The following is a 13,206-nucleotide window of genomic DNA, read 5'->3' on the forward strand; positions in this document are numbered from 1 at the left end:
GCATAAATTGTGGTGCTCCAAAATTGACGAAGGCTGGTGGAGCCGAGGCAGTTAGAGGGTCATAAGGCATTCCATCTTGGAAGTTTCTAACATCTCCTCGACTTGGGTCTTGTCTACGGAGTTCCCTCATCCATGGATCCTCATCATCCATGTTCTCCCATTGGGGGGTCTGGCGTAAGAGGAGGAACCTAGATTGGTAAAAGTAGTGTCTAGCCCAGTTTGTGGTTTGGGAACTGTATGTTGCTAGCCCTCCCTTCCTACGGACATGCCGGCAAAGTTGTTCTCCATGTCTTCCGACTCTATTCTACCTAAGTGGCCGAACATATTAGAGAACGTGCCTCTAAGCTTGGATGCAATCGAAGGAGCATGAGAGTTGGGAGAGGCTACACTTGTGAAGGGAGCTTCTGATACCCTTGGACCCATGGGGTCTTGCATCACCCATGAGAGATAGTTATGGGGTTTTGACCCATCTCCTCTCCTACCCAGACTAGTGGTGTTTGGTTGGTTTCATTCATGAGTGTAGACACCGCAAGAGGATACTCCGAGCATGGAGACAGGAGGAGCATACTTCTTTCTTGACTGATACCTCTCATAGCTCTATCACGGAGTTCTTTCAGCTAGATCACAGACCCCCACGAGACAAGACCTCGACATGATCGTGACTCTCGGAGCCTGTGACTTGACAACTCAGACAAACGGTTGACACACCGGTCAGCAACCTCTCGACCGATAGACAGTCTCACATAACCTTTGTCTTGGGCAATTCATCCTTGGCCCATTCCCCCATTATGAAGAGTTGAGGGACTCTGAATTTATTTAAGATAGAGTAAGTGTAGGTGAAAGGACAAGCACCTTATTTCTCTTTCTGAGAATTGTTGGGGTCTGAATGGGGTGGCTGAGAATGATTTCAAGCCAACTTAAGACCTCGAGTGTGGTCGAGGGTAGGCTGCATGGTAGGGTTCAAGAAACGAGAGCTTCAGCCTAGCATCCAGCTAGTTAAAATTTCAAATTGGCTAGTTGGATTGTCAATATATAAAAAATGAGTTGGTCAAAATTTTAGACTCTTTAGTTAGTCGTTTATAAACCAAATGGTGCTCAAAGTTGGGTAGCCTTTTCAACAAATGGGAGTCTAAGAAAATCATGGTGGGCGGCTAAGGCTTTACACATTGTAATCCCTGGCTTTTCTCTCCACTTTGATTTGGATTCCACATTTCACCCAAGGAAAGAGATTTCGTGCGGCAGCCCAACGATGGGCAAGGAGATGGTGAACCTCACTGCTAGGGTATCGCCACAGTTTGCCAAGGTTTTCGCTTTCACTACCAATGCCTCTCCAAGTTGTTCATTCAGGATCTGGGTGTCGTTTGGTTTGTAACGGTCCGCCCATGGTGGTGCCCATCCCCATGCCCCAACAAAGGCACTTGTCGGGGCAGCTTCTGGTGGTGTTTGAACGGCCTTATATTGCCAATCAATTTTCGGTTGGAATTTCAGCTGGTTGAGCTTTTTTTAGCATTGCCCAGCTAGTAGCAACGATTTAGTTTGCACGTCTAAAGTGGGAAAATCCATACTTGTTGGGTAATCTCGTGATAGAAACTTACCTTCTCTCTCTCTCTCTCTCTCTCTCTCATTTCTCATTCATCGTCGAATGTCATCCACTAGCTGACCTTCCCAGGCTTGAGTGTAAACAGCCTTTAAACCGGGTCTATGTGGAGTGTGAAGCAAAGGACACGTGTAAATGAAGGTTTTCCCGCCAACATGCAGATTGGATTGTTTGTGTGTCTTGTTGCAGGTTCTTCATCTTCTTCGATTTTCTCTCCAAACACTTCCACAATCTTTGCTCGAAGCTGCTCATCGATTTCCCTCTCTGTGATCGCGTTCCCTCGAATTTTGCCTCGCTCAACATCGATCATCTTCACCTTGATTGTTGTTTGGTGCAATTTCTGCTGCAACATTCACCTCGCTCAATCGGTCATCTCCTTGATTGTTGTTTGGTGGAATTCTGTTGCAAATGTAAGAAGCGTTTTCCTCTCCCTAATCTGTGGTAAATGTGAGCATTTTCCTCCTGCAGAACCATTTCCTCGCTGGTAGTCCCAAACGTCTCATGGACACTCGCCTTCTGTTGCATTTTGTGCGAATCCATTCGACAGCGAAACAGTTGCATTGCACCTGAAATACAGCCTTCCTAGGGTGAAATCCTTCGAATCTCTGGCGAAACAGTTGCAATACTCTCTCCCTAGGGTGAAAGGTAGGCTTTCTCTCCTCCAAGCTCATTCCTTGTTTCGGAATCTCCCTGAGCAATTTTGATCCACAGTGCTTCCCCTCTGTCTCAAGAATCCTTGCTTTTTGCCTTGACAGCCTTGTAAGATGGGGGACTCGCGAGATGCAGGACCTTCGGGGACTCAGGATGACTTCTTTTGGACTCAGGGCAGCGCTGCGGAGGCCAGCAGCGACGTGCAACTCTTGCAGCGTGTCTGGCGCAACGAGAAAGCAGCTCCTGAAATTCTTACACACGAAAAGCTTCTCGTCGACCGCATTCGCGAACAGATTGTCCTCATGGTGCCTCCCTCTTTCTTGCGTGCTTTGCCGTTCCTCAACATGCTCTGTAACCCATTTTTTGTGCAATGCCCTTACACGGATGAGCTTTTGGAGATCGTAGCGATCGTTCTGACTGTGTAAGCCTACCTCAGGAAGAGACGCTTTCCGCATTTTTGGGTGAAGCATCTGACGAACTCATGGTCTCCATGTATCGGATGGACGTGGACCGGACTACGTTCCTTCTCAGGGCTTATCTCCGTATACGACTTTTGAAAGTAAGCTGCTCTCCTTTTCAAATTTTCGGAGGGTGGATTCGTCCATTGCACATCTTCAAAGATCATGTATTCAGTTTTGCTCCGATTTTTCTGTTCGATTGAAGCATTGAACATACAATTGCAATCAAACAAGGACGAAGACAAACCGAGAGAGGGAGAGAATGCAAAGTTGATCGCATGTTTCTATTGATTGAGATCGTTGCATATATAAGATTGACGTAAATACCAGCCGGTGGATTTTACAACTGACTGCATGCCATGCTCCCCCAACGATTCACATCTCTCAACGTAGCTTTTCAAAGTCCTAATCTAACATTGTGTTTGTTGTTGACTTAGCTTATTCTAACATTTTCATATTCCTAATGTACAGATTGAGAAGTTCGCAATGCACATTTTACGCACAGAGGAGCTGTGGGATAGGCTTTCGGAGCAAGAGCAAGATTACGCTCAAAGGTATGACGCATTACATGTGATACCCTTGTTTTCCACTCTTGTATCTCTCGTTTGCATAGGTTTACAAGCAGATTTGTTTCGTCTGAAGATGCGAGCTTGCGTGAATTTGTGACCTTCGAAGAGGCATGGATTTTTTATTTTTTTTCTGAAATCAAGGCATGATTTGAAGATTTGAATTTCAGGTACATCGATACTTTGCAAAAGCACATGGATCAATCAGTTTTAAGCCGGCTACCTCTTGGATACCAGTCTATGTTACGCCAGGCAACTTCTAGCGAAGATGATGACATGAGTATCCTCACAAGGAAAAACAAGTTTTCAATTGTAGATTATGAAATGTTCATGCATGGGATTTTTTGCCAAGGTCAAAAGTATCCGAACTACGCATCTGAATTGCTAGCATAAGGTGGATTGTAGACATTCTCAGTTTGTGTAACCTTAAGTATATAAGTCCCGGAGCCACAACTGGACACGTTCGTTTTCTGCAGGAGCAAGGAGCCCATTGGTTCTTTCCAGCTTGATGATAAGTAAATACTCTTTACTTCTGAACTTTTGTGTGGCAAATGTATCTGGATCTGCCTGCATTGCTTGTGTATTCATAAAGTTTCTATAATCTGTTTTTCTGTCACAGGGGTGATGAATCGGTGGATTTGATGGCTGATGATCTTTACATATTGCGGTATCGGCCTGTCAGAAGGTTGCTGGAAACTGATAGAATTGAATTAGTGTGAACGATTTTGACTTGTACGTTGTACTTGTTTGGTTGTTGCATGGCACTGTAAACAGCTTTCTAAGAAAGTACAACTATGCTTTCTGAGCTGTGCATGATTCTACCGCCGAGCTATATTCTGCAGTCAATGATTTGGGTGATTGTGGGGGTGACTATGCTGAAGCTTTTAACTGCACCATTTTTCCTTTGGGATCCAGGATTCTGGATTTGGAGGTTTATAATTGCACTATTTTTTGGGGATGCCAACATTGGGCATGAGTTGAATCACCCTGTCAGCCTATTTTTCTAAGCTTTTTTTGCCTAAGAGGGTTTGTTTTGCAGAAAACAAAAGAATTTTGTAAAAGGTTCTAGCTTGGCTGAAGAGAATATGGGCTAGTTTTGAGTGGCTTCCCATTTAATTACTGGCCTTTCATGTGTCCACCTCTGGCAAAAGCTCACTGTGAAATTTCTCATAGAAAAGTATGGCCTCGCATGCGGGTGTTGAGTGTGTACATGCGTGAAAGAGTTTTTGTTGTGACAATGGTCTGCACCTAGAATTGGCTCTAATGGCATTAGTGGGGCATAGACGAGTGGGTGGTTTTTCTCAGAATACTCAGAAAATGATTCTAAAGTAAGAAAGATAGATAATATGGTATCTTGGAATGTGTCGCGATTGTATTACAAATAAGAGGTTTATGCGCTGATAGAACTCTCTCTCTCTCTCTCTATCCACGAGAGTGTGGCTTACACACTTAATCATGCCCTTGGTTCATAAAGAGTATTACGATTGGGTCTTTTGCTTAAAGCTATTTAAAACTTCTACGTTCCATTAACAAAAGATCCATCTAGCTCTTGTCGCTAGAGCCAATGGATTAGCGACATAACATGTTAAACTTCAAGCACATGGACTTATACAAAATAATTGGTCTCCAATGGTGCTCACATGGAGTTAAGGAATGATAGCTAGGGGATATTATAAACCTAAGAAATATTTATTCAAGGAAGTTTAACTATCCTTTGCTCTCTTAGAGCAAAGTACTCTAGGTAATGTGAATCCCTTAATTGATCAAGTATTGCTCCTCAATCAAGAAACTTGAGTAGAAACAAAAAGATTTTAAACCACCTATGAATAGACAACAAATTGTGGGAAGAAAGCTTAGAAGAGTCGTGTGAAGCAATAGAAGAGCTACGAGCAATCGCCAACAACCTTGGAGAAGCCCTCATAATATTGTGTGAATTGAAGCAAACGTCAAATGTTGGATCAAACTCGCGACTAAGGACGGGATGTAGAGAAAGATGAGCTTGAGTGGCAATTATAAATTAGCAAAAACTTAACTAGCTTGTGGCATAAGAGGCGTAGGGTTCTGCCCTTTTTGGCGTGCACCATGGGAAGGTCTAATTGGAGGTTCAAGTTGAGAAGCTAAAAATCACCATTTTATTAAAATCTCTATTTGAATTTTTATAATTGGGCTAAGTTGGATTTGCTATTTATATCCTTGGAAATCCTTCTTCTTCTTCTTCTTCTTCTCTCTTTCTCAATTTTCAAGTCGTCCCCTTTTTTTGTGCACCATTTCATTATGATTGGGCTAAGTTGCACTTGCTATTTCTATCCCTTGATATCCTCCATCTTTCCCCCCCTCCCCTCCCCCTCCCCCCCTTTCTCTCTCTCTCTCTTTCTCTCTCTCTCTCTCTCTCTCTCTCTCTCTCTCTCTCTGTGTCTCAGCTTTCAATTTGCCCCCTTTTATGCGCACCATCTCAGGCAGGCCAAATGAGTGAAATTCATCTTGTTTAATAAATTTGGAATGTTTCTCGGGATACAAGATCGTTGCAAAATCTAACAACTATCTATTTTGAGATTTAGCAAGCCTGCTTTGCATGGGAACCTTTCATGATGTTATAGGCTATCCCTAGTGGGGCAATGCTAATGAAGCTTCGAATCATGAGGCTTGAGCAAGAAGCTTAGAAGAAGATGAAGAAGGAGAAACGAAGGAAACACAGTCGAATAAGAAAGAGTTCAAAAATTGACCTAACGTTGAAAACGTAAGTTGCTCCTTCAAGTAAAGTACTCTCTAAAGTCTACACAAGCATATCCCCAACCCGAATTTGCCTTGAGCTATATGCCAGAAATCCCAGTGGCTCTACTACCAATACCGTTCCCATGTTGTAGGTGTTGGATACCTAGGGGTACTAGATATCTTGGTGGGTTGTTGGAAATCAATCTCTGCAAAACACCTAAATGTCCTTCTCTGCTTTTGCTAGTGACCTAAGTTTGAAAGCTTAGGTGACTCCTTCAAGTACTCTCCAAAGTCTAAGGAAAAATAAGCCTCAAATTAAAGCTCTTCCCCTCTAACCCCTTGTGAGAATTTCTACCCTAGTGGAAAGGGCTGGATCCTATGTGGACGAGGTTGTGCACCCCTTATAGGTGCACTTGAGGTGAGAAATTTGCATGTGGAAATTTTGAATTCACAAGGTCCGAAATTCCTCTCATGAAGGCTAAGAGGCTTCACCAACATTTCATCTTTACTTGGCAATGATCTAAAATTAGTACTCCACAAATTGAAAGGAGAAGCTCTCCAAGGTCTTCATTCTCTTACAAGGGAAATTTTTGGTGATCAAAGGATGAAAATTTCCCCATCTAAGGCATTGAAATTTGGGGGGACATAACTATCACTCATAACTCTAAATTATGAGTTTTCTGAACTAGAGTGGAGAGCCCATCTTTCTTTTCATTATGCATTTTTCAGTTGGGAAATTTTGACCAACTTGGTGGCTAGTCGGATAAAAAGGACACAGTTGGAAAACCTCCACATGGGAATTGATGGATCATCTGAACAAGTTGAAGATTCTCAAGGATAAATGGAGTGAGAATGGATTTAATATGAAAGGCATGGAGTTTGTTGAATGGATACTTAAAATTCTAACCCCATTCTTTCAGAGCCTCAGTAGTGATTGCCAAAGACATGGCTATCAAGTTTGATGGACTAATAGTCCTATTGATCCAAGAGGAAAATTGGAGAAAAGGATTAAGGGAAGACCAGTTGAGACAGTGGTAGAAAGGATGTGCAATATGCAATTCAATGGCAAGAAGCCTCAAAAGAATACAACTTGAAAGTTCTAGGTCCAAGTCTAGAAAAAATAAGAATATTCAAAGTCAACAAAGATAGCAGTCTTTTGTTAAGCAGAATACATTTTAAAAGAGCAAAATGAATGCTATGAATGTGGCAAGTTGGGTCATATGGCCAGAGAATGTCTTATAGCAAGTCCAAATCTAGACATGGCAAAAATGGTAAGAAACAATGGAGGGCACATGTAACAGAAGTAGAGAATGCTTCTGATGGGTAAGAAAGAGGTGATGCCTCATGCAAGACCTGTTGTGCAATGACAACTACGCCGATCCAAAGACATCAAATTTGTGCACAGCTTTGAGTGTATCAAAGAAAATTGACCAAGTTGTGTGGATATATTGGACTTAGATGCATCACAACACATGTGTTGCAGAGGTGATTGGTTCAAGCCACTTGATCCAATCAAAGGAGCTCCAAATTTTTAGATTAAAGATAATCATCCACTTCTAATTAAAGGATTTGGTGACATAACAACTCAGATTCCAAATGGTAAGACAAAATGTTCGTTATGTGCCGAGACTTGCCATGAATCTACTGTCAATCATACAATGTGTTGATTAAAACATTAGAGTTCTCTTCGATGACAAGAACGTATTCTTGTTTACTTAGAACGAGATCATTGGACATGGGTTGAGAGATGGCATTCCTTAGAAGTTGGCATTCACAACCCCTAGATACAAAGCACTGCACATACAAACTTTTAGTTATGGCACTAAAGGTATGGACATCTTAACTTTAGATCTGTGTAGTTCCTTATCTACAAAAAAAAGTCAAAGGACTCCCATTAGTCAAAGAGGGAGATTTGTGTGAAGGAGGCCTTTACAAAAAACAACACACAGAATCTTTCCCAAGGGTCAGGCCACTAGAGACAAGAGACCATTAGAGTTGGTGCACAATGATATTGCAGGGTATATGACCACCATTACCATCCCTTAGTGGTGGCAAATATTTTGTCATATTTATTGATGACTACACAAGGAAGGTATTTCTCCACCCCATGAAGCAAGGATCTAACCTACTTAAAAAATTCAAAGAGTTCAAGACTATGGAAAAACTCAGTTTGGTTGTCGAATCAAATGCCTTAGATCCAACAATGGGGGAGAACATGTCTCTGAATATTTTACTGGGTTTTGTAAGCAATGGGGAGACACAGAAAGTTTTCCTTGCCTACACAGCAACAAAATGGACTAGCAAAAAGGAAGAACTGCACAATTATTGAGCATGCAAGGAACATGATGCCAACAAAGGACATGTTTGACAAGTTTTGGGACAAAAATAGTTTGTACAGTGGTTCACTTGTTAAATTGGTCCCCTACTAATGCTTTACATGATATCACACTAGAGGGAGCATGGAGAGGACATAAGCCAAATGTCTAGCATCTCAGAGTGTTTGGGTCAACTACCTGTACACGCATGTGTTAAAGGATAGGAGGGGTAAATTTGATGAGAAATGCGTTTTAGTTGGGTATGCAGAGAAACATAAAGCTTATAAGGTATACAATCTTGCAACTCATAAAATGTTTGCTTCCCGTGACGTGATGTTTGATTAGATGATAAAGCAAGCTATTTACCATCATGGTTATGAGGAATCAAATAGATGAGCAGAAAGACAAGTGGTTGACAATGCTAGAGATACAGATTTATAGACATCCATAGAATGTGGAATATTTTATGACATTACACCATCCCTTCCTCCTCGGATTGCTAGAGCTAGGTTCAGGCTATTCTTTCACAAGATGGGAGCATCATGCAAGGGATGTGATACCCACTTTGTTCCATGTCCATCACTGCACTCTCTCTTGACATCATCCAATACTCTGCCATTTGTGTACACATAAAGACTTGCATCCAATACTCTGCCATCTGCCCTATCTAATGTCAAGCAATTTCTTGTGATGGATTATACAAAACTTGTATTTAGGAGTTCATTCAATGGAGGAATTGCTACAAATCTGGGATAATACTTTCATTACCATGGCTTGCAAGTGAGGTGTTGATGCTCCACACTCTTCCCACCATCTCCATGCAATCATCTCTTTCACCAAGTCTTATATTCTTTGATATGCAAACAATCCTTCTTTGTTTTGAAAAGTGGACAATTCTTTGATAGCAGAAGCATATTCATTATTATACTCAAAGAATTGTCCCAGAAGCTCATGGCAAGGTTGCATATTTTAAACATTGCTTATGGGGAAAAATCTCCACCATGTCGGTTCTAATATGTGGTTGATATATGAATAGAGATCTATGGGCCTGAATCCATCGCTTTCACACCATCCGTTGCAATGGTGCGCCATGATTGGCAGTGTTGGGGTCTATGACATGCTACCTAGCATACTAGTAGTCAATGTAATGAAGGAGCATCTCCGAGGTATTCTATGATTTTTAGGTAGAGAATGCATCTCATGGTCACTGTGACCAAGAAGCCACATCATCCAAGGGTTCAAGAGGAGTGAACTTGATCATGAGATGTAATGAAGAGAAATGCATATGCTCTTACAATCATTGCGCTCTATGTAAATGAACTCATCATAGCAGGCCGTAATAACAAACTTATAAGTTATAAAGGAGGTCAATGTTAATCTTTATCGATAGTTTGAAATGCATGATTTGGGACTTTTGCATTACAGTTTGGATGTTGAGGTAGAATGAGGAGAGGAAGGCATATATTTGAGTTATACGACATACAATGACTCCATGTTAGAGCAATCTAGAATGTTGAATGCCATACCTCTAAGCAGACCTATTAAGACTTGGCACAACATGCAAAAGTTGGTAAGGACAACATGTTTAGATCCTACATTCTACCAACAAGTGGTTGGTAAGCTCATCTACTTAGTGACATTGACCAGGCCTGATATTTTCTGAGTAGTTTGGCTTCTAAGCTAGTTCATGGCAAAGCCATATGTCCACCATTGGAATTAACTAAAGCATATTTGCAGATAACTTAGAGGGATAGCCAATAATAGGTTGGCATATCTTAAAGAAAGTTCATAGGTGGAACCACAACTTGTAGGGTTCTGTGATGCAGCTTTGGGAGAGGCCCCAAACACAAGTCTATTTCATGATATACATTTATGTTGAATGCTCATCATGTGCCTTGGTCTAGCAAAAGCAAGAAACTATGGCATTGTCCATAGCACAGGTTGACTATATATATATTTCATGATGTGCATGTCAAGCAATATGGCTTCAGAAGGTGTGCATGTGAAGCAATATGGCTTCAAATGCTCTTGGTGCAATCCAAGGTGGTGTTACTGTCATCTTTTTTTTTGATAACTAGAGTCCCATTGCCTTGGCAAAGAATCCAAAAGGTTATGAGAGATCAAAGCACATGAACATCCACTATCATTTCACACGACATCACGTGGAAGGGAAAAGTTGTTCAACTAGTTCAATGTTTCTCTGAGGGCTAGGCAACAAATTTGTTCACAATAGCCTTGCCTCGTGAGAAGTTTGAAGAGTTAAAGTACTGTCTATCTCTTTGTGACATAGAGACCATCCACGAGGGAGTGTTAAACTATGGGTCATTGGACTGGTCATCCTTCATGTACATATGGTGGGACATATGTTCATATGCTGTATAAATGAGCACATGGATAGGAGTATAGAGAAATCTAGAAGAAGTTCTAGGTCATGATAGAAGTATAGAGAAATCTAGAAGAAGTTCTAGGTCATGGATAGGAGTATGGAGAGATCTAGAAGAAGTTCTAGGTCATGGATTGGAGTATAGAGAAATCTAGAAGAAGTGTTGTGTACTATCCTTATGGAGCCATGGTAACCCACATTAGGGTTTAGAATATATTGTATCATGTTCATCTTTTTGGTATGAAGAAAAATGCACATTTTCTATGGCCAACAACTTGTGTCTTCTCTCATCCTCATCATTGTGTGTGTGGTTTTAATCAAAGAAAAGAAACTTCTATTGATTCTTGAAAAACTTGATATAAATTAGCTTCCAAAAGGAGCTAAAGATGGTAAGTACAATGGTTAGGAAGAGACCAGCATGTTTCCACGGAAACCAGCTTACTACCTAGGGAGTCTCCAGAATAGGAGCTAACAACTGGGATGGTGGTCTATACTTCTAGTGAATACCTTCACGAAAAGGGTGTAAAAGAATCTTGTAGGCCAAGCCTTGCAGAAACATGCCTACCTTTCAGCTATCGCCCTCAAACTTGAAGTACCATGCTCCGAGATGGCATGTAGCGTGAACATGTCCTATTAGATGATGACTAAGGTCATCGCTGTTAAAGGGACCTCCTGACCATTCATCACTTGACTCCACTGAGTATACCAAGTAGTGATGTCCAGCACCGTCTCCCAAACATTGTCCATTGGCAAAAATGTTGGGTGTGCACGAGAAGGTGGCAATGCATCATATATCTCTATTTGAGAGACCTGTTGGCCATGAATCTTGTAAGCGGGTGAAAATGGATCAATCGAGAAGGCATGACGCCCCTTCATGAGCCATGCTACCATCCCCCATGTGAAGTCCTACTGCTACCTCTGCCATCACCTCGCATCTGCTCCAACCAAAGGCCGATGGGAACTCCCCCATGAGCCAGTAGCCAGAAGAAAAAATAAATCTTCTATGGTCAGGCTGATCCAAAGACAAGGCCAGAAGTGTGAGAGTACGTACCTCCCAAGGGACATCTTGCTTGACCCAGTGGCACTCCCTCAAGGAGGTTCATCAAGCTGGTAACTCTAGCTGAAAGGCACATCCAATGCGAGTCATTATGAGAAAAAGGGCATTAGGGCATCTCCTCTATCCTATCTAAGTGCCCTACTCAAGTTGGCCAAAAACACTCCTTCTGGGTCCCACTAAATTTCCATGAGAGGCTGGCCCTCTCAAAGCTAGAGGTGCCAAGTTGCTCCCTCTGGAGCTGATAAGATTGTGTATGGATCAATCTGCCAAACTTACCCATGCACCCCACTATCCTAACCCCGCTACCACTCTAAACCATCCACGGCCGTCTCATCCCTACGATCCTCTCTATCTCAACCTGTAAGATGCTTTCTCGCCCTAATCTATAGAAGCAACAACGAAAGGACCCAAGGGACTCAAAAAAAAAAAGATTCTTAAGAGGGACCCCTGTCTATGGGAATTAACTAGACCAAGAGTGAGGTCTCCAAGGACTATGCAACTCCTCCCACCATAAAGATCGCTCAATCAATACAACTATAAATATACGATCACCCACAAGACAATGCTGATATAGTATTACCACCGTGAATATAGAGTCACCCACAAGAGTGATGATTAGCATAGGCTACAGATAGCACTAGTAAGGTTCCACATCAAATAGAATAATCATCTCAAGGCGTTAATGGCACAAAACAAGCACGGTATCCTTCAGCAAAGGAACTTTCCACTCTTGAAGTCTTTGTTAGGTATTCAACAACAACAATTGACTGCATTGTGAATGCGAAAGGTTGTCCACAAACACTTGAGCACACTACATTGGTCAACCAAAAGTCATGATATAGAAAAGAACATGAGGTGATAATGGTGCTTGCAAGGAAACATGAGCAGCCTGATGACATGTTCATCACATATAGACACTAGACAGCCCATGCTTGAAACCGTGACCCTCAAATATGGGTGGCCCTTCATTGTCAAGACATGAATATGGTGGTTTGGCATTCGGGTGCCTGCCACTCTCATATGAGAGAGTACCTGCGTCTTGCCTCTACAACCAAAGGGAGCTATCTCCAAACCCCAAAGGTCTTGGTTGGGACAATGTCCCACTGCACCTAGCCAATGTGCATCCATTGCATACACCCTTTCGAATCTTGGACATCTGGGTGCGACATGAGTGGCTACCTCTTAAAATCCTCCCTGGAAGGAGGGCTCCTAGCCAAAGGATGCTGCTAGACCTTCAAAAGAGTCCTCTAAAGGGGGGAGCGCCAGGGGAGCCCTTCCATGTGAGGGGAGCTCCTAAAAAATCCACTATGAGACTATTGCAATTGTTCACCTATGCAAGGAGTGTCCCCAAGGAGCCCCTACTTGAGGAGGAGCTTCCTCGGCTCTACATCTGGGGTGAGACCTCGTACCACTAACTTGCCCAAGAGGTTTGCTTTGCATCTCCCGATCGATGATACCAAGTCCTCC

The 13,206-nt window shown here is 42.2% G+C and overlaps 1 protein-coding gene across 3 annotated transcripts; it reads left to right on the forward strand.

Annotated features, from left to right (window-relative positions):
• Positions 1 to 789: 789 nt before the first annotated feature.
• SLD5 (DNA replication protein-like protein) lies at positions 790 to 4,392 on the forward strand. 3 transcript variants are annotated; one of them, XR_015542016.1, is made up of 9 exons: positions 790 to 867; positions 2,183 to 2,242; positions 2,353 to 2,553; positions 2,685 to 2,807; positions 3,178 to 3,260; positions 3,443 to 3,552; positions 3,712 to 3,787; positions 3,892 to 4,065; positions 4,141 to 4,392. XR_015542016.1 is itself a non-coding variant. In XM_087383965.1 (8 exons), exons 3-8 carry the CDS (start codon positions 2,362 to 2,364, stop codon positions 3,989 to 3,991), a joined length of 684 nt encoding a protein of 227 aa, XP_087240091.1. In that variant the 5' UTR covers positions 790 to 867; positions 2,183 to 2,242; positions 2,353 to 2,361; the 3' UTR covers positions 3,992 to 4,392. The 3 variants fall into 3 exon arrangements, 1 of the variants encoding a protein (XP_087240091.1); XM_087383965.1 differs by having other exon boundaries at positions 3,892 to 4,392; XR_015542018.1 differs by lacking the exon at positions 790 to 867 and having other exon boundaries at positions 1,801 to 2,242.
• The last annotated feature ends 8,814 nt before the right edge of the window (positions 4,393 to 13,206 follow it).

Source organism: Dipteris shenzhenensis, chromosome 13 (assembly GCF_047967505.1).
Source record: "Dipteris shenzhenensis isolate YYH24624 ecotype China chromosome 13, Dip_SZ_1.0, whole genome shotgun sequence".
NCBI classification, from domain to species: Eukaryota; Viridiplantae; Streptophyta; class Polypodiopsida; order Gleicheniales; family Dipteridaceae; genus Dipteris; species Dipteris shenzhenensis.

What these genes read in the sequence shown, in the direction of transcription:
- SLD5 (XM_087383965.1), top strand. Translation starts at nt 2,362, where the DNA reads ATGGGGGACTCGCGAGATGCAGGACCTTCGGGGACTCAGGATGACTTC. An exon ending in GCGAACAGATTGTCCTCATG is followed by an intron (nt 2,554 to 2,684) that starts GTGCCTCCCTCT and finishes AGCCTACCTCAG; the next exon opens with GAAGAGACGCTTTCCGCATT. An exon ending in GAGCAAGATTACGCTCAAAG is followed by an intron (nt 3,261 to 3,442) that starts GTATGACGCATT and finishes TTTGAATTTCAG; the next exon opens with GTACATCGATACTTTGCAAA.